The sequence below is a fragment of the Heterocephalus glaber genome, unplaced genomic scaffold (genome assembly GCF_053883595.1).
Source record: "Heterocephalus glaber isolate CG9 unplaced genomic scaffold, H.glaber_assembly_v1.0 deba00001442, whole genome shotgun sequence".
NCBI classification, from domain to species: Eukaryota; Metazoa; Chordata; class Mammalia; order Rodentia; family Bathyergidae; genus Heterocephalus; species Heterocephalus glaber.
In genome coordinates, this window is record NW_028258296.1 from 11,842,763 (window position 1) to 11,869,418 (window position 26,656).

The window sequence follows — 26,656 nt, forward strand, 5'->3', positions numbered from 1 at the left end:
CCTTTTTTATTATATTATTAAAGACCTCTGAAAATATAAATATCAAATAATATAAGAATAAAAATTGGTGAATTTAATGATTCTTTGTAACTCAAAATACCAAATAGTAAAAAACTATTAGTGTGTTTTCTGACACTACTTCTGATTCTTTATCTTTTGATATAAACTGTGTGGCCTATATTTCACTGTCCTGATATGACCCAGCTTTAGGCTGTCTCGAAAGTCTGCCCTTGCTTCAGAGCCAGTCCCAAGTCCTGGGACCGAAGGTTACCCATACTCAATCCAACATGGCTACAAATTCAGGAATTCCCATGAACCTACCCTTGGGTCTAATAATTTGCTAAAATGGTTCATAGAACTCAGGAAAACACTTTGTTCATTTTGTTCCAAAATTTAAAACCTAGGGATAGCAGTAGAAGAGAGAGCAAGGTCTGGTGGCAGGCAGGGCACTGCACACAGCTGCACTGCAGTCTCCCAGCATAGCATGTCCCAGGACCTCTTATGTATTCCCTAACCTAGAAGCTTCTTGAATCCCATTCGATCTCTCTTCTCCCCTCCTCCCAAGAGGATAAGTTCTCACCTGTAATTAGCCACTTAGGACTGCTGTAAAAAAATACTGTAGACTAGGTGGCATAGAGATATATTTTCTCAAAATTCTGGACACTAGATCAAGGGGCCCCTCAAGATCACGGTCCCCTTAAGGTTGTTTCCTGTTTTCCTGGCTGTAGAATTCCACCTTCCTGCTGTGTCCTCGAATGTCCTCTTCTTGCAAGGAAGAGATAGGCTGGGAGTGTGAGACCTAACTAACTCCATTTTAAAGTTTGACTCCATCTTAAAATAAGACAGTGAAGTGGCTTTGACATAAATTCAACTTCACTGAAGTCAACTATTCCCCTAGTCTCCTTTGTGCCCATAAAATAATGATAAAATGTCCTTGCTGTGGGACAACAGATAAAAAAGAGACACAGCTCCTAACTCAATCCTCTGTCTGCCCAGAAAACAGATGCTCCCGGGCCCATTATCTATAGAACATTCTGTCAATGTGCTGATTGTTCCTTTTTCCCATAAACTCTACATGTAGCCACCCCTCAACCCCCCCCCCATGTACACCCCATGCTTGCTAAATATCAACCAATCATGTAACTGCTAAATGGAACATCCCCAAACCTTGCGGTAGCCACAATAAAAACCCTGCTGATTTGGAATTCGGGGCTCTCAATCCTGATCTGCTGCGTCGGTGACGGTTGAGTGCCCCTGCTCGAGCTTGAATAAACGACCCTCGTATGTTTACATCGGAATCGGCTCCTTGGTGGTCTTTGGGGACTTCACGATCTGGGCACAACAGGAGAGCTCCGGTGTCTTTTCTTCTTATCAGGTGTGATGCTTGATTGACTGTGTCAGCTTACCAAACAGTGCCCAACTAGACTAGCTCAGCATGGTTCTGGGTGTGGAAGACCTACTCAAGAGAGGATTGTTGCCCAAACGGTATAAAAGGGAAACAAGGAAGGATCACTTCTGTTTTCTTCTGAGGAGCTCCAGTCTTCACTTTCACATTGGACACCATCTCCTGGCTTTCAGTGCAGACCCTTCAGCCTGCATCATCAACCCTTTGGCCTCCTCATATGGACTCACACGGGACACTACACTGAACTCCAGGCCTTCAACTGGATCCTTTGGATCACCAATGCTCAGGCAGCCCTTTTGCATTCTTCCACACCCTACTCTCTGAGCAGGCACTGTAAGCCAATCTTGTAAATTTTTACATATTTATGTATCTTGCATCAAATCTGTTTCTCTAGTAAGAACTTGCTGATACATAAGGACACCAGCTCAGGAAGATTTGAGCCCTACTCTCTGACCTTAACTCCGTAAAGATTCTATCTTCAAATTCCTTCATACTGGCTATTAGTTTCAGTTTGTGAATTTGTTGGGGGAAAACTATGCACAGTTCACTCCATAAAATTACACTAAATAGTTTTTATGGCGATCAACCCCATCCTGAAGCTATCCTGTTTCTTATATGAATAGGGGAAGGAGGTGTATGTACAATTCAGTGCATATGATCACACCAAATAGTCTTTTAATGGTGATCAGTCCTGTCCTGAAGTTATGTAGGGGACCCATCATAAGTCTCATTAGGATAAATTCAAGTTTTTGAAAAGATGCTTCAGGCCAGGTATGGTGGCACACACTTTTAATTCCAGCTGAGGCAGGAAGATCACTACAAGTTCAAGGCCAGTCTGAACTACATAGCAATACCCTGTCTCAACAAAACAAAACATAAAAAGATAATACTTCAGTCAGGAAATTCAAAGGGTTTTAGGAACTCTGTGCCAGGAACTTGGGACAAAGACTGAATATTTATTATACCACACTTAATTACCAAACTAATGAATCTTTTACAAAAGCAGTATTTACATGACTTTTTCATGCTTGATATTGAAAATTTAATGGCACAACTAAAGATCTGGTAAAATATATACTTCTTGAGTATTACATAGAAATTACAAGTAGACTACATACATTTCAAATGCAGATTTGAATGTGTAATACTACAAAGATCGAAAAATTTGCCAATTTAAATGAAAAGCTTTTAAACATGATATAAATGTACACCAAAACGGCAGGATGAGAATATTAACATCCTTAGTATTAAGCAATCATATATCAGTTATAACTTTTTAATCACAAGAAATTATTTTAAGCTACTTTAAGCAAGAAAGAAAACAACATTTTAAGTATACTGAGTGCCTCCTGGATCTGAAGTGCAGGGATGCAATTAATTATAGGAAGGAACTGTAACCAGAATAATTAGTGGGTTTTTTCCTTTTTGTCTTGTTTTGTTTTTTGAGATGTGTTCTTACTACGTAATCCAGGTTGACAATCCTACATCAACCTCCCAAGTGCTAGGGTTACAGGCATGTTCCACTACACCCACCAGATAGTCAATCTTGTTTTTAATGAATACAAGTAGATATTAATAAAGAAAATATAAAAAGCACTCTTCTATAAAAAAACCAAAATTTCATAAAATAACTAGAGAATAACAACAGTTAATATACTATAAATCATGATCTTAAAAGAATGGCCAAAATATTCAGAGTAAAGTTATAGATTTAAAAAAAAAGAACTCTCAGGGCCAGGGATTTAGCTCAGTGGTTCCAGTGCCTGCCTTGCAAGCTCAAGGACCTGAGTTCAATCCCCAGTACCAAAAAAAAAAGAACTCTCACAAAGAAGCAGCAAACAAATAATAGAACAAAACTTTCTTTTCAGTGAACAAAAAGAAACTAGTAGTATAAAGGAAACAAATTAGCATATACTTTAAAATATTTTTGAAACAACAGAATAGATAATTTGGAGAATTATTTGAACTTCTTGCTTCATATATATGTGTGTATATATGTGTATATATATATACACATATACGTATATATATATTTAGTTCCTCATATAATAGAAATCATGCTGTATTTAAGCTCGTGTTTCTGACTTATTTCACTTTATGTTCTCAGGTTGTATCCATTTACCTATGAATGCCTGAAGTTTATAAGAAAATAGTACTCCATTCTATATAAATACTACATTTTCTTGATCCATTCATCTGTTGATGGATCATATATGCTGTTTCTAAGATCTAGCTATTACAAGTTTATGCTGCTATAAACATAGATATGCATGTTTTGGGGAGCACCCCATTGATTATGGCCAAACCAGGCTGTGAGCAGTGTAGACTGTAAAGAGTTAACCCCATAATTGTCTTGTTTTGAGAAGAGAGTCAGGCCCAAGCCTAGGTGCCGAGGTCAGAGTGACTCACCCAAATTTCGTTCCTAAAGTTAAAACCATAACTAAAAAGACAAGGTTAATTATTAACCACAACCTATATTTTGTCTGTTCTGTTCCTAATTTAAAAATGCTTTGTCTCTTCCTTTATAAGCCTTGCCTGAATCAGCAATGCATCCATAGCAGCATAGATCTTCCAGGTAGCCCCTTTACCTCAGTCTAACTGTGATGTCACCAATAAATATCAACAGCTCTGTGTGTTCGGGGCCTTTGTTTATTCATCCTTGCTTGCATGAGCATTGATCATCCTGGCTCCACATATCTCTGTCTCTTTAATTATGTCTCTAAGTCTTTCTTCTCACCATGCATTGTAGCACTGAGCAGGAGATCAGAACCCACTGCAGGGCTCTCCAGTAGCATGTATCCTTGTAACATGATGATTTTAACTCTTTTATAAAATACCTAGAAGGGGAATAGCCTGGTCAAATGGAATTTTTAGTTTTTTGAAGTATCTCCATACTGATTTCCATATTGCTTTTAGTAGTTTACCTTCTCACCGATGATGTTGAAGGGTTCCTTTTCCTTCACATCCTCAACAGCAATTGTTATTTGATTTTTTGATGATAGACATTCTTTCTGGGGTAAGATAGTATCTCAATGTAGTTTTAATTTGCATTCCTCTAATGGCCAGTGATACTGACCCTTTTTTTTTCATGTGTTTATTCATCATTTACTTCTTTGGAGAAGTGTCTGTTCATTGCAGTTGACCATTTTTGGGTTGGGTCTTTTATTTTGGAGGGTCTAATATTTTTTAGTTCTTATATTCTTTTTTTTTTTTCTTTTTTTTGAGACAGGGTCTTGCTGTGTAGTTTAGGCTGGCTTCAAACTCATGGCAATCCTCCTGCCTTTGCCTCCAAAGTGCTGAGATTACAGGCATGCACCACCAAGTTCTTCATATATTCTAAATATTAGTCCTCTGTCTGAAGAATAGCTGGAAAAACTTAAAGTTTAGGTTTAGGAAGAGGTTATCTTTTCACTTTGTCGGTGTCCTTTGCTGTGTAGAAGATTTTTAATTTGATAAGATCCCATTTGTTGGTTCTTGGTATTCTAACCCATTGGGGTTCTATTCAGAAAGTCTTTGCCTACACCTATGTCTGATATAAAGATTTAACACAATCCAACAGCATTTCTTACAGATCTAGAGAAAACAATGCAAAAATTCATATGGAACCAGAAGAGACCCAGAATAGCAAAAACAGGCATGAGGTTCAATAAAACAGAATAGAAGAAGGAGAAATAACTTTAGGCACATTCAACTATTTGATCTTTGACAAAGAGGCCAAAGACATACATTGGAGGAAAGATAGCCTCTTTATGGTTCTGGGAAAATTGGATATACATTGGCAGAAGATTAAGTGAAGACCCATACAGTATATTTCACCATATACTGAGCTAAAAGAAAAATGGATCTGAATGTGAAAACAAACAATATGCTGGAAGATAAAATAGGCAAAACTCTTAAAGAATAGTCAATCTTAAGAAATCCATGGAATACAATCTTTTCTTACCACTCTGTCATGTTTCATTTTTTTTCTTCCTCTATAGTTTGGCTTTCTCTGCTTCTTTGATCCCACAATAAAGTAAGACTTTACTATGGCATATTTATATAATCAGTTGACCACTAAAAACATAAATCGGGGCCGGGGATTTAGCTCAGTGGTTTCACTGCCTGCTGTGCAAGCGCGAGGACCCGAGTTTGATCTCCGGTTCCAAAAAAAAAGCATAAATGGACTATCTAGGGCCTTTTACTGCCTGGAAGGTAGGTAGGCTCAAGGAATAAAAAATGATTTGGTGGTTCCTTACCTCTTGATGTTTCCATAACAAAGAAGGTAAAATGGACCTTTAAAAATTAAGACTTTTTTAAAAGAGATAAGCTGCTTCTCCAGACTTCTCCTGCTGAAGGCATAAAGCACCACCCATTCCTCTCCTAAATCCAGATGAATGGTCAGAAAAGTAACACCTCAATCAGAAAACTAGGGTATCCTGTCTAAAAGGCATATGCAGATGCTGACTCCTGATGCAGGTCATGTCTGCTTTGGTTTCCACAAGGATAGGAAGGAGCTAAGAAAGGCAAGGAGATGCAACAGCATGGAAGTTTCCTTGTCTCCTAATTTACTGTATTTCCTTGTACCAAAAGCCCTTGCACACTTGAACAAGAGGAGACAAAGACTGGAAGCAAAGGCCTCCTGTCTCCAAGGGAAAGCATAGCTTTTTATGAGATCTAGTACCTATATGGCAATTTTAATCTATATTTAAGGGAGCTGCCATCAATTTGTATAAAGAAAGAAGAGATTATTTCAAAATTCCTTTGGACTAAGGGAAAAAAAAGCCAAATGTAGTGGTACATGCCTATAATCCCTGCACTCAATTATATCTTTCAAAAATTTAAACTTTATGTAGAAGTTAGGTTAGTTTGACCAATAAACCAATATAAAAATTTTAGCAAATTTAGACTAAATAGTCTCTTGATTAAAAAATCATTTTAAAAGTACTTTTAAGGCTGGGGATTTAGCTCAGTGACAGAGTACATGCTTAGCACAAGGCCTTGAGTTCCATCTCCAGCAATAACAAAAATACTATTAGGTGTGGTACTATATGTCTTAGTCTGAGCTGCTATAACAAAATATCATAGGGCTGGGGATTTAGCTTAGTGGTTCCGGTGCTTGCCTTGCAAGCACAAGGTCCAGAGTTCCATCCCCGGTACTATATATATATATATATATATATATATATATATAAAGTAGATGGCTTACCAGTTATAGAAATTTATTCCTTCCAGTTCTGAAGGCTGGAATTCTGAGATGGTGATGTCGGCATGGTTCAGTTCTGGTGAGAGTCCTCTCCTAGGGCCATCTCCTGCAGTATGCACAGTAGGTCATTACTCTTATTAAGGCCCCGATCCCATTCCTGAGGGCTCTACCCTCATGACCTAATTACCTCCCACAGGTACCACCTCCAAACACCATGACCCTGGTGATTAAATTTCAGCTCATGAATTTGGGGAGTGGCATAAATATTCATTTATACACTGTCGATTTTACACTTAACACTAATAAAGGAAAGAAAATGTTTAGTAATTTCTGTCTTAAACCAAAATTATTAAACTTATCTGAATTTTCCAAGATTCATCTTAATAATAAAATTCTGAATTTTTAAAGATGTTTCTGAACTAGTAGTTTCTATACGAGTGATTTTTTTTTTCTTTAAAATGTAGCAAAGCATTTTGCTTCATTTTGTTGTGTTTGTGTGTGGTACTAGGGATTGGACCCAGGGCCTTCACACTGAGCTACGTCTCCAGACTTTAAAATTTTTTAAATTTTAAGACAAGGTCTCATTAATTCACTGTGTTACCCAGGGTGAGCTCAAACTTAAATCTTCCTGCCTCAGTCTTCCAGAGTGCTGAAATAACAGGCTTGTAACACCAGGCCTACCTTGGATTAAAGATTATTTTTAAAAATCTCTACTAATCTGGGAACTATTCTCTCTAGAATTACTTATCTCTACAAATAAAATCAGAGTTCCTTAAAACAGATTCACTAATGTATATTGTAGAGAATAGGGAAACATGTCATAGATACCCAATGAGTGAGCAAGGCTTTCTCAATTACAGATACACAAACATTCTGAGTTTCCGATCTATTTCAGTCATAAAGCAAAAGTAAAATTACCAGAGTTCAGATCTCATCAATGACCTGACCTTCCCAGACAGCAAAATATCCTTAACTTATTAAGGATCTCAAAACACAAATAGAAATAAACCAGGTCCTCTCTTACTACTTAACTGAAGCAATAACTGACAGTCATCAAGTGGACCCTAATAAACACATAGCTCCAATCATTGCTCAGTCCCAGCGTGTATGCACTTATGCCTGAACCAGAAACAAAACACAAAAATCAGTAGAGAGGGGAAAACGTACATCGATAGTCAAGAAAATCTATAAAGTCCTTTCTGTGTGAAACTCATCCTGAGAGCTGAGGCCATGGACTTAGATGCTCACAAAGGACTCATCAGATAGAACTAAACCACACTGCTTGAGAGCAGCACTTGAAGATCTATTTAGGCCAAGCATCTCTGTTCAGCTCTCAGGATGTCTCACACATGCTAGGTAGCACTTGAACACTGAGCTACATCCCCACCCGAAAGTACAGAACTTTTAAGTGAAATAAGTATGCAATATTGTTTCTACATTTGGTACCTCAAAAATAAGTATTTATTTCATTGATTCTAAAGCCCATGTTTCATATTAACATCCCAGTAATCTGGATAAGCTTTATGTTAACAGCCATTGGCTACTTTTTTCAATTTGTCATTCTTTTAATTGATGTTATCTTAGGTGAAATGTACTGTTGTGTCATGGAAATGCTATTCCATGACATAATAAAAATATTAAAGCAGACTATACACAGCTTAGATACTGAATGCTAACGAATCTATGTCTATAATTCTAGGAGGTTAATTCAGGCTTTGAACAAAACTGTTAATCTCAAACTGGCCTTGAACTCAAAATTCTTCTGCCTCAGCCTAAGGCAGAACTAAACCTAAGAATTAACCCTGAACTAACCCTGAGAGAAAAATTTGTCCTTTACAAAATAACAGGTGTGGCTTTGGGTGTAAGGTGAACAAAGGAGATACAGCACCAAATAAAAGAAATACTGTATAGATGTGAACCACAGGTATAGGTTTGTGTGTGTGTGCTTTGTTTTTTTCTTTTGCAGTACTGAGGATCCAATCTAGGAGGGCTCTACCTCTGAGCTACATCCCCAGCTTTTTTTCTTTCTTTTTATTTTGAGACAGTATCTCACTGAGTTGCCCAAGCTGGACTCAAACTTGGGATCCTCCTCCCTGACCCACTGAAGAGCTGGGATTACAGGCATGTGTCACCATGCCCAGCTCACGTGCATAGCTTTAAATTTTCTAACAAGTCACATTAAAAAAAAAAAGTAGACAGGTGAAATGAGTTTTACGCATTCATTTTATTTAACCTAGTTTATCCATAAGATCATCTCAACAATATATACATTTTTGTTTGTTTTTTGGTACCAGGGATCGAACTTGGGACCTTGTGCTTGTGAGGCAGGCGCCAGAACCACTGAGCTAAATCCCCAACCCATCAATATATACTTTTAAATGATTAATATTTTACATTCCTTTTTTCCCCTAAGTCTTCAAAATAGGGTGTGTATCCAGAGCATATCTCATTTCAGACTGGCCACAGTTCAAGTGGTTCATGTGACTCTCTTAGACATCTAGGGTCTACAGAGAAAGATAAACTTGTCAATCAGTATTAGTGTTTTATAGGTCTCTATTTTTGGAAGTTTTTGTTCTTTGAAGAGACAAGTCATATCAAACTTAAACCTACCAGAATATTCAGTAAAAAGTTAAGCATGCTAAGCACAAACTCTACCACTGACCTACAATACCAGTTTACATGTCTTAACATTTAACAGTTAAAATACATGCTAATAAACTGTATTCTATCCTTCAGCTTTCCTAGTTATACCTTCATGACAACCCAGAAAGCCAGGTTCAGATTTAGACTGACTGGAATTCTTAAAAGTCCCATGCTAGAAAGCTACACAGTAGAAACAGCCGTCTCCTGCTCTGTCCCCCACCTTGTCCCACTCCTGGCTCCTGTGTCACAGTAGGCTGTATGCTTATGTGGACATCTCAGACTATACACATCCAAACTCTTTAGATATCCAACTTAGAGCAGCATCTTAGCTAACCCTTGTGGAAGTGGACTATGGAGCCATTTGGACAGGAACCCCAGGGTAGATTCAAGGTGTCCTGAAATAAAATCTAGAGGAGGGGAGAGAGATCCCGGGGGCAATGTCCACTTGGCTCCAGCAACTCCTTGCCACATGTGGGGAAATGCTGGCTGGAGGAGGACCAGAGAAGACCCCTCTATGGATGGGGCCCAGGCCAAGAATCCACCCTCCCTGTGTCTAAGAATGGTACTCTAAAAAATAATGATAAAAGATTTCCAGGACTGATGAAATAAGGCCAAATATAGGATGTTCATCCAGTATCTAGTAAAAGAAAGAAAAATAACTCCACAGTTAGACACACCTTCATGAAATTACACAAAACAGAACATCAAGAAAATATCTTAAAAGCAACCAAAGAGAAAAATCATGCACAAAAAACAACACTGACAGCTATCTTTTCAATAGCACTTATGTATTATCCTTCAAGTGTTGACAAAAAGCAACTGTCAACTGAGAACTGTGAACACAAGATCTTTGAAGACTCATCTGTGGTGAAATAAAGGCATTGTCAGATAAAACAAATTAGAGTTTATGACCAAAACTCATTACAGGAAGAAAAAATGACTCCAAAAGGATAGTGTGTTACCAATAAAAGGATATACAGTTAAAAAAAAAAAAAAGAAATTTATCCAACCTGGAAAAAAAAAAGGATAGTGTGATATACAAGAGGAAATAGTTGAGTGAATTGATGAACATATATTTAAAAAATTGGCCTACATTAAGACAATGATAATATAATGTTTATGTTAAGACAATAAACTAAAAAAAATGAGGGTGACTGGTCTGTTCTAAGGTTCTTATGTTCTTGGCAGAGAAAGTTCCATTACTAACTTTAGATAGTTTTTCCGTCATGGGGACTGAATCCAGGGCCTTTTCACTGAGCTACATCCTCCGCCCCTTAAAAAAAAATTTATTTTGAGACAGGGTCTTGCTAAGTGGCCCAAACTGGGCTCAAACCTGCCATTCCTCCAGCCTCAGCCTCACACAGTGCAGGGATTATAGGCATGGACCACACCGGGCTAATTTTAGAGATTTTTAAGTGTACAAGGTAAATTTCAAAACAATCACTAAGAGAATTATAATTTGTAACTTATAAACCAGAAGAATAGAAAAACATAGAATAAGAAAATAGATTATTAAAACATAATTTTTTTTTCTAGTGGCAAAAAAGGCCAGCCAGATGAGATGGCACACACCTGCAATCTCAGCTACTTGGGAGGCTCGAGGCAGGACGACAGTGAGTTCGAAGTCAGCGGGGGCAGCTTAATGAGATCTTTCTCATTAAGAAATAAAAAGGTAAATAAAAGGGTTAGGGATGTAGCTCAGTGGTGAACCCCTGGATTCAAGCCCCAGTATCACACACGCAAAAAAAGTCCAAAACAAAAGCATAGGAAATGTGAAACAAATAGCAAAAAGTTAAATACAAAAACAAGTCCAATACAATACATGAGGTTGCCAGTTAAAAGTACTCCAGGTAAATTCAGCCATATTCTGTTTATCGGGCACACTCTAAAACCTAAGGATGCAGAATACATAAAGTTTCAAAAGAAAAAGTTGAAAAAAATCGCAAGGTAGCAACTAACCAAAAGAAAGCTAGGGAAATTACATTCAAAAAGTAGCTCTTAAACGCATTTACTGGAGTTAGTGATGGTCAACACCTAATGATAAAAGGCTCAACTCGCCAAAAATAGGTAACAATCCTAAACTCAGGTATTTTTAAATAAAATAGTCCCTAGGTATAAACGGAAAAAATCATCAGAATTATAGAGAATAAAATCTACCATCATAGTACAATCAAGACAGCCCACTATATGTCATTATGTCGGTAATGCTTCTCCAAATCGTAAAACAACGCACTCTTATGAGAACAGGATGCCAATTATTTTCTAACAAGTGCTCAAAAACACCAAAATGTAAAAGACAAGAACACACGAATGAAACAGCTAGCAGCTTGGAAATCTGTAGAAAGCTCCCAGGACCGTTTTTTTTTTTTTTTTTTTTTTTTTTTTGAAAAGTAAGGTCCAAAGATTTTAATTAATTACTGTGGTAACACTTCCTCAAGTGGTAGGGAGAAAGAGGGAGACACAGCACTGGGCCGGAACGGTCGAAGCAAAACCACAGGGAACTTCAACATCCCCTTAATCTAAAAATACTTACTGAACACTTACTACATGCAAGCAGGCATTCTACTAATTAATCGTTAGTTCCAGCCTTCAAAGTAGAAAGTGCCTTAAAAACTATTTAACTGCATTGAGATATTTAAATGCTACTTAAAACTGATTTAGATAAGTAGAAAGGATTTTAAATCGAGAAAATAGCTGCCACGGACTTTTGGCACAGGCATCGACGACACCTAGGAGGAGCCCGTGGGGTCCTAGAGCAGTCACTGCTCCGCGCTTCAGGCGAGAATGTGGTCTGCTATGTCGGGCGTGGAAGGGGCCTGATGGGGTCTGTCTGCGCAGGCGCGAGCCTCCTAACTACCCGGGAACCCGCTGGGCTCTCTCTTTTGATTCTCGGACATGGTGAGTGCTGGTTTCCTCTCTGGAGCTCTTCGGGTTTGTCCGGAAGAGACGGGGTGGTGTGTTGTTGAGCACTGTAGTCACCGTACGGTTGTCTGCCAAGTATTAGAGAGTGGTTAAGACGCAAGCCTTGGAAGGCTTCTGGAGAGCTCGAAGGGTGGATTACTCAGCGCTTCCTGCAGACCTCGCCGGCCCAGCTGCCGCTTCTAATTTTATCTAGGCTTCGTCCCATTGGGCGGGCCTCCTAGGATTCAGCGATCCGATTTCTTAATCCCCAAAAGCCAAGGTTCATTCGTGACTTTCTCCCCCCCATTTTATGCATGTGTAGTTTTATATATTGTCCTTACATTTGAATTTTGGCTCGAGGAAATCCTAAAGTCGTTAGTAGTATAGTCTCGCTTGAAGTCTTTGTAAATTTTAAATTGAATCGCCAGGAAATTTGCTACTCGTTATATTTGTTAATAGTGAAGATCTACGTACTGATTACAGTGTACTCTTAATTACAAGGATGTAGATACGTGAAAACCAGAGCAGCATCCTCAGCACCTGGGGACTTGTTGCTAATACAGAGCCTCTGGTTAAAGGTGAACATGGGAGCTAATAAAACTGCTTACTTGGAAATGAGAAAAACTTATAGAAGGAGCCTTGGAACCCGATTTTGGATAAGCAAGAGTTTGTCTGCAGGTTTCGGTTAGCCAGACTTAAAAACATTTCCTTCTGTAAAATGGAAAAATAGGAACAAAATCTTTGTAAATAGGGAGGAATGGAGGGGTTGAAGGGAGGGCTGGGCAAGGGTGAAAAATAAGAACCAAGAGAGATTATGTAAAGGTGCAAATTTCCAATGGTGAGTGTCATTATATTGTATACCTAAAATGTACCAATGATTAGAATGAATAATCGATAATGCAAAATAGGAAGAAAGGTCCAAAGGGGTAGGGGTAGTGGGAGGGGCAGGGGAAAGGAAAGAAGGGAAAGGAAAAATGATGAGAAATGGAAAAAATGGAAATAAAGTCTTTGTAAATAGGAAAGGGTGGAGGGGGTGAAGGGAGGGCTAGGAATAGGGAAAAAATAACCAAGATGCATTATGTAAAGGTACAATTCCCAATGAGAAATGTAATTGTGTTGTATACCTAAAATGTACCAATAAAAGAATTTAACAACAGCATAAACCATTTCCTTCTGTATACACTGCACGTGTTAACTTGTTTGGTAAGCTTTGATAACTTTATAACTCAAAGGATAAGCAACAAATTCAGGTGGTAATTTTTGGGTCAGTGATGAGCTGGCATGTATTCTGAATCTGAAGTTGATTATTACTACTTTAGCTCTAGAATTACTCTGAGACCTGAAAATACCTGAATCGTGGCTTAAGTATTAATACTTTTATCTGCTTTTTTTCCTGTATGTATTGAATATATGCTAAGGAGCAGGACATAAAATGTGGATAAGTCACATCTTTCTATTTTGAAAGGGCACCCCACAGAAGGACGTTATTATCAAGTCTGATGCACCTGACACCCTTTTATTGGAGAAACATGCAGATTATATTGCATCCTATGGATCAAAGAAAGATGATTATGTATGTATGATTTTATGTTAAAGCTTTTCATAAAAAAATCTTGACAGATACAAGCAGTAGTGCAATATTTATGTACTAATCTTACTAGTAATTGGAGGAATTGCCAGAAAGGGTAGATCATGGTTTTGGTGTATAAAATTGGTTCCTATCTTTGTAGTTGGGGTAATATGTTCAAGGTCAATGATGTATTGGCATGTATTATCTGATTTACGGCTGATGTGTATTAACACTTTAGCTCTAGAATTACACTGAGACCTTGAAATGATTTTACCTGAAGATTTTATACTTAATAGCTTTCCTTTCTGGGGCAGTCTTAGCACAAGAATAAAGAACTTGTCTTAAGTATTTTTCCCTGAGTATCCAAAACAACTGGATTTTTGCCATCTTGGGGAACAAAGATCCATACTTTAAAATAGCCACTAAGTATGGTGGTGCGTACTTATAATCTCAGCCCTCACCCTGGAGCAGCAAGATTGCCTCCACCTCAGGACCCGGGCTGCATATTTATACCCTGGCTCAAATAAATGAAGCTTCTAAAGTGATGCGTTAACTGCAACAAAAATGTCGCTGGAATCCATACTAATTTTTGTGTTTCCTTTAGCCACTTTTATCTAGGCATAAACGTGAACTTTCTGTGTGCTTAGGCTATTTATATTTTCAAATTTCATGTCATTTAACAATAGATTTTGTACAGAGAATAAAAGAATGAATGTTTGATGAGTATGTTATCAGTACTCTGAAATACCCAGAACTTTATTGATGAAAATGGTAGACTATTTTGTTTAACTCATTTTATCTTTGGCACTTGGTCAGTACTAAAGCCCTGTCTGTATGTAGTAGTATCAGCCATAGATACCATGCTAAGTTTGTAACTGAAACATATCTCTTGTCAAAAATTCAAATTGACCTATTTAAGAAATTGTTTTAGGAGTACTGCATGTCTGAGTACTTGAGAATGAGTGGCGTCTATTGGGGTTTGACGGTGATGGACCTCATGGGACAACTTGATCGCATGAATAGAGAAGAAATTCTGACATTTATTAAGTCCTGCCAACATGAGTGTGGTGGAATAAGTGCTAGCATTGGGCATGATCCTCATCTTTTGTATACTCTCAGTGCTGTCCAGGTAAATACTTAAAATTCAGTCTTGATACTCTTCTTTCTTGGGTGTCAGGAATTGAAATTGTTTTAAGAAGAAGACAAAATAAGTTTTGTTGATGAACTGTGTTAGGCAAGGTCGGTGATGTGATGGCATGTATTAGCTGAATGTGCAGCTGATGTGAATTCTAAAATTACTCTGAGACCTTGGAGGACAATTTTTAACTGTTATATGAGACTTTGAAAATAACCAGTTTTAGGGGCCGGGGATTTAGCTCAGTGGTTCTGCTGCCTGCCTCGAAAGCACCAGAGTTCAATCCCCGGTACTGGGGAAAAAAAAAAAATAACCAGTTTTATTTCGATGTTAGTGAATATACACGTGACGGTTTAAAGTCCAACTATTTTAGAATGCCAAGTCAGTTTGTATGTAGAGGAATGGTTTGCAGTTAAATGTTTGGAAATGTTGATAAAATACGTTTTTCTTGAGTAACATTATAGTCTGGATATTTGAGGACAGTTGACAGTGTCAGTAGACTAAAAGAAATATTACCCTAAACAACTTAGGATAGATAGCAGCAGAACAAATTTGCAAGGTTATTTTCTAAATAATTTGTCTTTTGTATTACAGATTCTTACTCTGTATGATAGTGTTAATGTTATTGACGTAAATAAAGTTGTGGAATATGTGCAGAGTCTACAGAAAGAAGATGGTTCCTTTGCTGGAGACAATTGGGGTAAAGTCAGATTTAGTCCTCAGTACCCAGAATTCAATATTAAAATGTCCTGGCCTTGTTAGTAACCAATTGATAAGGAGATTTAAGTTTTTCATCTTTTCAGGTCCCACTAAGCAGCTGGTCTAACTGGCATTAATGGCCGGGCATGCTCTGTGGTAGCATACAGGAGCACTGGAACAGAGGGGGCCAGTCTAAAACATACGGTAGGTGAAATATTTTCCCCAGTATTGGGTGGCTTTGTAAAGTTAAAAGAAATAACATACTAAAAGGGGAAAAAAAAAATTACAAAATTACTGAGTATTTGAATGGAGGTAGTGGCTCGGATTTTATTTGATAAATGTAGATAATCTCTGCTTCAGGGCTGAACCCAGTGCAGGCCAGAGAGACCAGCTGCTTCATGGGATGTGGAAATCTACTTTTGTAAAGTAGGGTAAGTTTATTTGTATTATTAGAAATCCACTAATCTTTCACTTCTGTTTCTTTAACTTTCTGGTACTCTGTAAGCAACTTGAGATTATTTGCTGTTTTGTTTTTTTGTTTTTTTTGATTTGTTGTTATTTTTGACAGTTTTCTGTTACTTTCCTTGGAGGTGAAGGCATTTAATTTAAGGTGGAGCTTTTCTTTTGATTATATAATGTAAACTTTACGCCCAAATTGTTGGAAATTTAATGTGGTAGTTGCACAGATTTTGTTTGTAGGTAACTAGCACTATCAGAAATCTCTGGTGACATGTATGTTATCACTTTGTTATAGGAGAAATTGATACAAGATTCTCTTTTTGTGCGGTGGCAACTTTGGCTCTGTTGGTAAGCTTTGATGACTATTACATTGAGATGATTGATCATCCATGAATACTCTGGAATTTAGTGTTTTTTCCCTTCTGTTTGTAGGGGAAGCTTGATGCTATTAATGTGGAAAAGGCAATTGAATTTGTTCTATCTTGTATGAACTTTGATGGTGGGTTTGGCTGCAGACCAGGTTCTGAATCTCATGCTGGACAGGTAATTTATTAATGCAAATTAAAATTTAATATTGCTTCTTAAAGAGATTAGCAATGTAGTAAAATGGAGGGTCTGTTAGTTTCATTAAATATGAATGAAACAAATTTTACTATCGTGGGATATTACCTAAAAATTGTCTGATTGCTACTTAAGGAAAGCGTTCTTAAAATAAATAATTTATTCTAGGTAGGTGTGTGTTTGTTTTTGTGATACTGGGGATGGAACTCCTGACCTCGAGATTTTTGAGGCAGGTGTGGTGCCACTGAACAAAATCCCTAGACCCAAGGTTGTTACCCTATTAGATACCTCTTACCCAGGCAAACAAAAATAGGTTCATAGTTAGCCAAATACAGTTGGAGGAGGTAGTTGAACCCAGGACCTCTGACATCATGCTAGGTGCGCAGTCTTAATGTCACTGAGCCACATCCCCAGCCCTCCATTGATGTTTAGTTATGTAGGTGAAAATCATTTTAGCTTTGTCTGCCTTGTGAATAAGCACAACTTTGCGTCAGAGAACATTATATAGGTAAATAGTTGTAAAGTAATAAGGTATAAGGAGATAGAGTATTTAAGTACAAAATGGGGTTTTAGTAATTGAGTAGTTCTTAGTACCTTTACTTTCAAGAAATTATACACATGTACTTTATGTCTGTAATTTTAGATCTATTGTTGCACAGGATTCCTGGCTATTACTAGTCAGTTACATCAAGTAAATTCTGATTTACTTGGTTGGTGGCTTTGTGAACGACAGTTACCCTCAGGTGGACTGAATGGAAGACCAGAGAAGGTATTGTTTCATAAGCTACATTCTACGGTGCTCATCTTTCTAACTTTTGATAACTGCCTTGTCTATTCCCTCTTGTCAGTTGAGTTTTTCCCCTTCCTCTATGAAGGGTACCAAAACACCTGCTTCTTGGAAAAAGTAGAACCTGCCTGGTTGAAATGGTCGTGAACCCTGGTGAACTTTTCCGTATGATTTTTTTTTTCTTGATAGTACTGCAGAATCCAGGGTGTTCTACCCCATAGCTACATTCTCTTTCCCAGTCCTTTTGTTGTTTGAAGCAGGGTCTCCCAAAGTTGCCCAAGTTGGCCTTGTATTTTTCAGGCATTGAAATGAAGCTCTTTTTTCAAACCTTTTAGTCATGCATTAAAGGCTTGAAAGCTGATGGCCAGTAGCTTTACTTTTGTACATACTGTACATAAACCTTCATGTCCATTATGGCTCTGAAAACACAATTCATTTTTGCCAAATTAAAGATTTTTTTCCAGGCAGTTAAATTATTTGAATTTTTTTTTTTATTTTTTGAAAACCCAATAGTTGACATTTTGTTTTGGATATTGTTAATTTTCCTTCATGTTAGACAAGTCTGTAAAGGACCACACTTGAATACAAGTTAAAATAACTGATCCATATCCAAAATGTTCTCAAGTCTGAAAGTTGGAGGCTCTAACATGACTCCCTAAGGTAGAGAATTCTATACCTGATACCATGTTTAGGTCATGGTCTGAACACACACACACAAGAAGTACTGTATAAAAGTAAGATTACCTTCAGGCTGTATATACAAAGTATATGTGAAACACAACAGAACTATTTTTTACTGTTTACTAATGTAAAAACTGTAAGGCTGTAGGCTGGATTTGACTTACAGACTGTATAGCTTGCTATACCTCTGTCATATGAATTGGGACATGGTGGTATTGTACTTTGTCTGAGCTAATATATCTATATTTTTAAACTTTGCTTTCTCAGTGTGTATTTTGAGCGCCTTAAGTAGGGAAATACCCATGGTGGTGTCTGCATAGGGTCTGATTTTTTAAAATCCTTGGGAACTGTCAAAATTGCTTTAATGTGCTTAATGAATTTTTCAGGAAGCTCATTAAGATGGAGAGTATTAGGGTGGTATATGCTGCCTTTCTTAACATATGTGACCACATTGTGAGGATCCAGGTTCTTGGTGAATTTCAAGCGGCTGTTTTATGCATCTGAATAGCACTTGTTGCTACTCTTAGGAAACAAAATACCCCATGGATTTCATGAACCTTTATTATTAACGTCAGTTACAGGGCTGAGTTGGGCATTAATGAGGGATGCAGTCACCGAGTACTTGAAACTGTGGACATCTGTGTGGCCTGGAGCTTGGCGTTCTCTTTGCCCGTGATAGTTCTGAGCAAACTTTGCAGACACTTCCTGACAGCCCTGTTTTCCTCCTACTACTGTTGGGACAAGAGATTAGATTGAATTTACAAATTATTCATCAGCATAGAGAAAGGAATAAAATTGTGAAAACATTTGTGACATTTTGGTCTTTTTCCCTTTTAGTTGCCAGATGTTTGCTATTCATGGTGGGTTTTGGCTTCCCTAAAGATAATTGGAAGACTTCATTGGATTGATAGAGAGAAACTACGCAGTTTTATTTTAGCATGTCAAGATGAAGAAACTGGAGGTTTTGCAGACAGGCCAGGAGATATGGTAAGTGTATTTCTGACAAGTTTGAGTAAGTTTCTTTTTTCAGTCATGGATTACTTTCATGGTTCTAGTGATTTCCAGAAGTACATGAGGTACACTTGGCTGACACTGCAACTGTTGCCTTGAAAGCAGTATATACGAAGAAATTTCTTGTCACTTATTGCCAGAAATATTTTGAAAACTTTACAGTATATACACACACACATATATATAAACATAATTGGCTTCAATATAAATACTTACAAATGGGGTTTTTTGTTATCTTCATTGTAATAGTGTAAATCCTTGTGTTTTTCTTAATAGGTGGATCCTTTTCATACATTATTTGGCATTGCTGGATTGTCACTTCTGGGAGAAGAACAAATTAAACCTGTTAGTCCTGTTTTTTGCATGCCTGAAGAAGTGCTTCAGAGAGTGAATGTTCAGCCTGAACTAGTGAGCTAGATTCATTTGATAGAAAAGTGTAGTATAGTTTTTGCCATCAACATTTCTGTATTTGAAGTGGTTAATGAACCTAAAGATGTCTACTGTTCATATTTTGTATATTGTGTTAAATTAATTCTAATAAATTATATAATTATACATATTGTAAAATAAAGCCCTGTATTGTATTACAGCTTTAGATTTTCCGAAGTGCTATTTTTGGGGGGGTGGGGGGTACCAGGGATCGAACTCGGGTCCTTGCACTTGCACAGCAGATGGCGAAGTGCTATTTTGATTAATTTTTTTTGTTCTTACATATATCTTACTCATCTCTGCTTAGCAAACTTAAGAAATTGGGTTCTGCTTTACTATCCCACGTGTTCCTTGTATCTTCTGTGAAAGTTAATGTAAATGGTTTCTGTCAAGAATGTTACTGATAAAAGTGGGTAAGATCCATATATGAATTAAAACGTGCACAAAGGTGGCTGAGACATGGGAATAATTTATAGGTTTGCATATAATTCTGGGTTGGTTGTAATTTAGGTAAATGGCAGTTTACCATCTTGGAATGGCTTTGCAGTTTAGACCTCACTAGAGCTTTTTGGGTCAAGGTTACAGAAGAGCTTGTCCTCCCCATGAAACAGTGACTTGGCACAACAGGGGCATCCCTAAGTTGACAGTAGTAGGAACTGAGTTACTAGAGACTGCTTGATCTGTCCATACCTCGCACCGTGTCTGGTCCTTACGGTGCCATGCACACAGCTCAACCATATGGGTGCTATCTTGTGAAAATACTGTTACTTGGTCACAAGACCTTAATAGGCGACTAAGTCTTCTATATTTAAAAATATGGGTAAAAGGGTGGAGATGAAGTGGTAGAATAAGTTTAGGAAAATACTACATTAAGTTGCTTTGAGAACTGAGTTCTGAGTTACGGTTAGCCCTAGTACTTGCAAGTTGGAGGCTAGACCTCAAATTGGGGTCTTGTGTATGTGGAAAGATAAAAGGGACCGGATGTGGGCAGTGCTTCCTGCCGATCTGCGCCTGCGCACTGTCCTCCCGCTCTTTTCCGGTGCTCCTTCCGGGCGCTGGGCGCTGGGCGCTGAGGAACCTCACGCCTGGGCTAGGGGAGGCTCTGGAGATGCTAAGGCCGGACGTCTCGTCCACCACCCCCTCCGCCCCCGCTGCGTCTTCCTCATCGTCGGGAGGGGCTCCCCTACAGGGTCTGCGCCCCTTTCTCGGGCCCCAGGAGATTCCTGCCAGCCGCCGTTCCGCGCAGGCCTCGATCTCCTCCCAGCCGGGCTCTTCGGGGGGCGCGGGCGATCGCAGCAGCAGCAGCAGCACCGGGTGCCCGGGCTTCCCCGAGAGCTGCCCGGCGCCAGGCAAGGGCGGGGACAGGGCGGGAGGCGGGGGTCCCTTTGGCTACTTTGGCAGCGCCGGGGCGGGGGCGGGGCCGCAGAAGTCCCGCCATGGCTTCCGGTGAGGACCGGAAAGGCGCGAGGCCCTGGGTGATGGAGAGGGACCTGCGCCGTGGAGGTGGTTGGGGCTCGTTTCCGAAAGTCATAACGCCCACACCCCCAGCGTGGACAGTTTGTGCTCAAGTTTCCTGAAGTGAGCCGAACAATGCATGCTGAATTTGAGTCCCCAGGTCCTTTGCTCCTGTGAAAATAGATTAAACTGAACATTACATCTAATCCAGGTGAATTATTGAGTCCCCGAAGCCGGGCGTTGCGCACGTCTGTAATCCCAGCAGTCTGGGAGGCTGAAGCAGGAGGATCGCAGGTTGGAGCCCAGGGTGGCCGACTTAGTGAGACCCTGTATCCAAAAAAGGGCTGGGGTGGAGCTTAGTGCAAAGGCCCTGGGTTCAATCCCCAGAACTTTCCACTTGAGTTCAACTAAAAGCCTCGGTGGCACCACGCCTGCCTTGCAAGCTCAAGGTCCTGAGTTCAGTCCCTGGCACGGGTTGGGGGGGGGGGGGGACACGGGACCTGAACATGCACACCCGTCATTGAGATGGCTGAGGCAGGAGGATAACTTGTGAGTTCGAGTCCAGCCTGGGCTACATAGCAAAACCCAGTCTCCAACCAATCAATCAATCTTAGACTGCATATTGAAGATTAGACAAGTGATAGAGATAAGCAAAGCAGGCCAAAGAGCGGCAGAGATGAATTTGAGCATAATGAGGGAGATATCTATCCATCTGACCTTAGAAACTTCAAGAAGGCAGTAGGAAACAGGAAGGCAAAACTGAAATAGGAATCTAGAGTATAGATAAGATCTGAGCTTGCATTGCAATAGTATGGGAAAAGGTGGTGTTGCTTTAGTCATAAATGAAGAGTGACAGAATATGCAATACGTAATTCTGCCCCTTACCCCCTCTGGGCCATCGTAGGCACTCATAATTTTATGTCTGACATTACATCAAACTCCTAGGTATTCTTCCAAGTTTGGAATACCACTATATATATATGGAAAGGTATACTGTCCCTTACAGTACAATCAATGAGTGGCTCTATATCTGCAGGTACAAGATCAAATTCTTTAAAAGGATGTCCAAGGGTTGTTTCCATTCCTTATAGCTTTATCTCTCAGCAGTTTTCAATATTTGCCCTACTTTCTAACAAAATGGAACCATTTGCCCTTCTCCAAGGCAACCTGCATGTTCACATTGTCAATATATCCTCTGAAATGCTTTGTGCATTTATTTTCATCAGTAATAACACCCACTAATTAATGTACTTCTTACTAGGCATATGGTAACTCTGATCCTCACAATAATTCTGCAGAGTAGATTTTTTAAAAGTCCATTTTTCTTTCGTCTTACAAAGAGAATCAAAGCCCAAATTGGTGAACCAAGTCTCAAATTACATTAGAAACTGAAAATAATAATGATCTATGTTCTCCAGGAATTTATGGTTCAGTAGGGAAGACATTAAAAATCCACAAAAGCACTTTCAAACAATTACTTATCTGAAGTATTTACAATTTTCAAGAGATTTATAAGTAAAGTGGGGGAACAAAAGTGGAACAAGAACTTGAGCTGATCTTAAAGTAGGACAAAGAATGCCTAGGAGGAGGAAGAGAAAAGAAACTAGAGCATTTTGAGAGAAAAACATGCGAAGGCACAGAAATAACAGGTACAACTGCAAATAATATTTGACTAGAGCAGGAATGTGATCTAATGTAGATACATTTGGAGTCCTTGAAGGTATTAGATCTGAGCAGCAAATAACTTGTCCTGCATGCAAACACCAAGTTTCCTCTGGTTTTGGTAACTGGATAGATGACAGCCGCTGTTTCCTGATAAGGGGAAATTTGTAAGAAGCAACTTGCAGAGAAATGGTAATAAGTTCTGTTATGGGCAAATTGAGTGAAAAGTCTCTGAGATATCCATATATTAAGATACTAGAACTAAGAAGAGAAACGTGGAAGAGACGTAGATTTTAAAGTTACCACTATATTTAAGGTGAGAGGTAAGAATGTGAAGAAAACAGCAAAATAAAGTCAAAGAAGTTGGAAGAGAACTAAGATAGGTGAATAAATTTAAAGAAAGGGCTTAGACTCTACAGTAACTGGAAAAAAAGAAACATCTCTGTCTCCAGTTTCTAGTACCCAACCCCTTTCTTACCTCTAAATTTATAGATGTTCATGGAGCATATTTTATTCTGATTCTATGCATCTTCAATTATGATACTCCTGCACCCTGTCTACACCTTTGTGAATATTCCCTTTATCAAACTCTCTCCAAATTACCCTAGTTTGAATGTGTCATTGATTCCTGCTTCAACCCATACAAAGAAGCTAGAATTTATCTTATGGTTGGTGTAGAGAAACAACTGTGAGAAAGGGAGATAAATGATCAAATTTGTTTTCAAAATAATCACTGGTGATGTGAAAGAGATCAAACAGTTGTAACACTAGAAGAAAAGAATAAACCTGAAGAAGATAAATGCTTAAAATGGGTTGATAGGATGAGAGAGGGATAGAAGTGTTAAAGATCTTGAGGGGGAAAAAGAATTATAGGACTTGGTAATTCTGTTTGGGTGTTAATATTGCTAAGAGAGGGGCTAATGACTAAGTTTATGACTTGGGTGACAAAGTGATTCAGTTGATCATGGGTGTTAATAAAGAGTTAAGTATTTGGGAGAGGATAACAAGTTCACTTTGGGATATTTAGAAGTTCTTGGAAGATAGCTAAAGGTTTATGTTCAATAAATAGATATAGTGATCTGTGAGGATAGAAATGTTCCATATCTATCCTTTCCAATATGGTAACGTAGCCAAAAGTGGCCTTGATCATTTGAAATGTAGCTAGTATGACTGAGGAATTATCAATTTTATTTCATTTTTATTTAATCAACTAGCTCAAGCAGCTGTTAGCTATTATATTAAACAATGTAGATGTAGTGCTAAGAATGGTTTTTGCATTTTTAAAGGTTTGAAAAATCGAAAGAAGAATACTTTGTGACATGTGAAAATTACATAAAATTCCGATTTTAGTATCTTAGAAGGAAAGTTTTATTGAAACGCAGCAATGCTCATTTGTGAATTTTGTTTTATCTTGTTTTGGTTTTTTTTGGTACTGGGAATCGAACTCAGACCTTGTGCTTGCCAGGCAAGTGTGGCACCACTGAGCTAACTCCCCGCCCCTCATTTGTAAATTTTTAATGACTCTCTATTTGACTATCTCTTTGATCTCTCTGTTTGACTATACTTTCCTACAGTATAGTCAGAGTTGGATAATTTTGACAGTGATGATATGGTCCATAAAGCCTAAAATACCTGGTATCTGGTACCACGTTACACAAATGTTGTTTGTAAACAATTTGGATTGCAAACAGAAGCGTTTGGCAAAACTTTGTTTTTGTTTACGAACTGCATCAGGTGACAAACAAGACCATGGCCATCTTTCCCTCAAGAACACGAATGTGGGCATCTTTTCCAAAATTGTAGAACAAACTTAAGTTTGAACAAGTATACTTGCCATCTGGCCCTTACTAACACCTGGTATGGGAGATGAATCAGGATTGTGTATGAAGATTTGAGAGTTGTCAGGAAATAGATGTCAGTTGAAACCAAGAGAACAGATGTGATGCTCAGAAAAAATGTATAATGTTGATTTGTGAGAGAAGGTTTGAAAGTATAGAACCCTGCAAGCCAACAGTAAAGAAGACAAAAACTGGATCTCACAAAGAAAACCATTAAGTAGTTCAAGGAGAACCAAGGTATACAGTTGCCCAAAGGAAAGGGGAGAAAAGAGCCCTCATTTTTCCCCCAGGAACTTTTTGTGCCAGAACACTTTGTGGCTCTCTATGTACCTTGTTTTAAATTTTATAGCAACATTATAAGACAATTTATAATAACGAGTAAGTACTTAAAAAGGAACTGAAGCCAAGTTGAGTCTGAAACTCTTTAAAATACAATTTGCGAGGCAGAAGTTTCAGTGTGGAAGTCAATGGAGGAAGAGAGCTAATAATTACTACACAAATTAAATATGTGTAGTGTGTGAAGATTAGAAGGTAATTTATGATTTTTTTTTAATTTATGATTTTTAACAAGAGTAGTCTTGGTGAACTTGTAGAAAGATAAGCCATATTAGCATATTTGAGTACCAGATTATGTCATTAAGCTTGTCATAATTTGTTTTATTAAGTCTTTATCAGATTAAGTATAGCAAGTAGATAAGATATAAACATTGGGATTAATACATCATTGCATAATTCTAATCTTTAAGAATTAATACTTCATTGTTCAAATTTAGGTTCCTACTTTGGAAACAAAAGATCTTACGCAGCAAATGTAGTTACATCAAATTTTACTTTTGGTACCAGCTCATCTTCTGCACGAGAAACTAATTGTCCTCAAGTACTTAAAACTCCATTGTCTGCTGGAAATCCCCAGAGATCAGGTTACAAAAGTTGGACACCACAAATGGGACATTCAGGTAAAAATAAATACATTCATTGCAGTGACTTTATCCATAATTTCAGTCTAGGTTAATAAGGTTATGCACAGTTCTGGTATTTTTTGTTACTAAATGTACTCCAATATTTTAACCATTTTGACAAAAGATCAGAAAGATATCTCTATTATACATGATATTCATTTAAATGTAAAAGCTGATCCTTATAAAAGTACTAGATGTTTGTTGATTTGGAGACAAGTCTTGCTATGTGGCCCAGGCTGGCCTTGAACTCCTGCCTCAGCTTCTCAAGTAAGTGAAACTATAGATGTATGTCACTGCACGCCTGAGTGGTGTTTTTTATTTGTCTGTTTTTGAAGTCAAATTTCAATTTTTATCTTTACTAGATTTTCTTTATTTTTCTTTTTTCATTTTGTTTTGCTTTCTGAGAGAATCTTGCTATAATCCAAGCTGATCTCTAACTTACTATGTAGCCCAGGCTGGCCTTGAACTCATGATCCTCCTGCTTCAGTCTCCACCTACTAAATTTTCTTGAGACTAAATGGATGAAATAGTTTTTCATGTATAATAGTTCTCTAAGGTACATACAAAGAAACAGGCTGAGCTGCTGGATGGACCGCTGGTTATATTCCTAGGCCATAGGTATTGGTGTTTTAGTTCAGCAGTTGGAAAGAGTGAAATTGAAAGAATGGGACCATGGTTATGTGGATCAGGATGGATGGATCAACTGCTATGCTCAGTAGAAATGCTTAGTTGATATTTGCCTACCTGCCTGCTTGGATTCCAGGAGTAGGCTTGAGGCTGAGGTGAGTGTTGATTAAACTCCAGAGTTTGTGTACTCCTGTTTGTACATGCTGTTTGTTATGGTGGTTATGTCTTTCTCTGGGTGGGCTTGGGTATGGCCTTTGAGGAGTGGAAGCTCTGGTTAAGCCTCCAGGGGTGTAACAACTACTGCCTGCTTCTTATACTTGCAGTGGTCATGTTCTTGCCTGTATGGGGTCTGGATTATTATTCTCTATTTAGAAGAATCATGTCTCTGATCTTTGTTTTTCCACATAAATTTTGGACCACCAAAAAACTTAACTGAGATTTTGATTGAAATTGCACTTGTACTGAGACAATAAATGCATTTACAAAGAACTGCAATATTGAGTCTTTTCATTCCTGAATATGACACATTTCTCCATTTAAGGAATAGTGTAGTATACTCTGGGGATGTGGCTGGATCAGATCACCACCAGATTCCCTGCTCTCATATGCTGCTGACTCACCATGCTACAGTAAAGACTGTAGGCAGAGC

At 38.3% G+C, this 26,656-nt stretch overlaps 2 protein-coding genes, 1 long non-coding RNA gene and 3 other non-coding genes across 12 annotated transcripts in view; 5 read left to right on the forward strand and 1 right to left on the reverse strand.

The window, feature by feature from the left end:
• Positions 1-3,449: 3,449 nt before the first annotated feature.
• LOC110348427 (uncharacterized) lies at positions 3,450-11,922 on the reverse strand. The gene is made up of 3 exons (XR_002393665.2): positions 11,778-11,922; positions 6,594-6,696; positions 3,450-4,978 (listed from the first exon to the last, which is right to left on the reverse strand). It is a non-coding gene; the product is annotated as an uncharacterized LOC110348427 (long non-coding RNA).
• A 64-nt stretch (positions 11,923-11,986) lies between these two features.
• Positions 11,987-19,626, forward strand: Rabggtb (Rab geranylgeranyltransferase subunit beta). Its single transcript, XM_004841429.4, has 9 exons — positions 11,987-12,131; positions 13,600-13,707; positions 14,636-14,833; positions 15,434-15,539; positions 16,293-16,345; positions 16,430-16,540; positions 17,202-17,327; positions 18,864-19,013; positions 19,314-19,626. The coding sequence occupies exons 1-9, from the start codon at positions 12,129-12,131 to the stop codon at positions 19,452-19,454; spliced, it is 996 nt and encodes a 331-aa protein (XP_004841486.1). The 5' UTR covers positions 11,987-12,128; the 3' UTR covers positions 19,455-19,626.
• Positions 13,398-13,476, forward strand: LOC147827596 (small nucleolar RNA SNORD45). The gene has a single exon (XR_015452112.1). It is a non-coding gene; the product is annotated as a small nucleolar RNA SNORD45 (small nucleolar RNA).
• LOC147827597 (small nucleolar RNA SNORD45) lies at positions 13,883-13,965 on the forward strand. Its single transcript, XR_015452111.1, has one exon. It is a non-coding gene; the product is annotated as a small nucleolar RNA SNORD45 (small nucleolar RNA).
• Positions 14,943-15,014, forward strand: LOC147827598 (small nucleolar RNA SNORD45). Its single transcript, XR_015452110.1, has one exon. It is a non-coding gene; the product is annotated as a small nucleolar RNA SNORD45 (small nucleolar RNA).
• A 54-nt stretch (positions 19,627-19,680) lies between the features above and the next one.
• Msh4 (mutS homolog 4) overlaps positions 19,681-26,656 on the forward strand; it is a 69,973-nt gene continuing 62,997 nt past the window's right edge. For 3 of the 7 annotated variants that reach the window (XM_004841428.3, XM_021255521.2, XM_021255522.2), the window contains exons 1-2: positions 19,682-20,815; positions 25,195-25,377. In XM_004841428.3, the coding sequence (XP_004841485.2) occupies positions 20,575-20,815; positions 25,195-25,377 (424 nt within the window). In that variant the 5' untranslated portion in view covers positions 19,682-20,574. Of the gene's footprint in view, positions 20,816-25,194; positions 25,378-26,656 lie in introns of all 7 variants that reach the window. The other 4 variants (XR_015451930.1, XM_021255516.2, XM_021255517.2 and 1 more) reach the window with 3 other exon arrangements.

Coding starts and splice junctions, on each gene's coding strand:
- Rabggtb (XM_004841429.4), top strand. Junction 14,834..15,433: donor ATACTCTCAGTGCTGTCCAG/GTAAATACTTAA, acceptor TTTGTATTACAG/ATTCTTACTCTGTATGATAG. Junction 17,328..18,863: donor TGAATGGAAGACCAGAGAAG/GTATTGTTTCAT, acceptor TTTCCCTTTTAG/TTGCCAGATGTTTGCTATTC.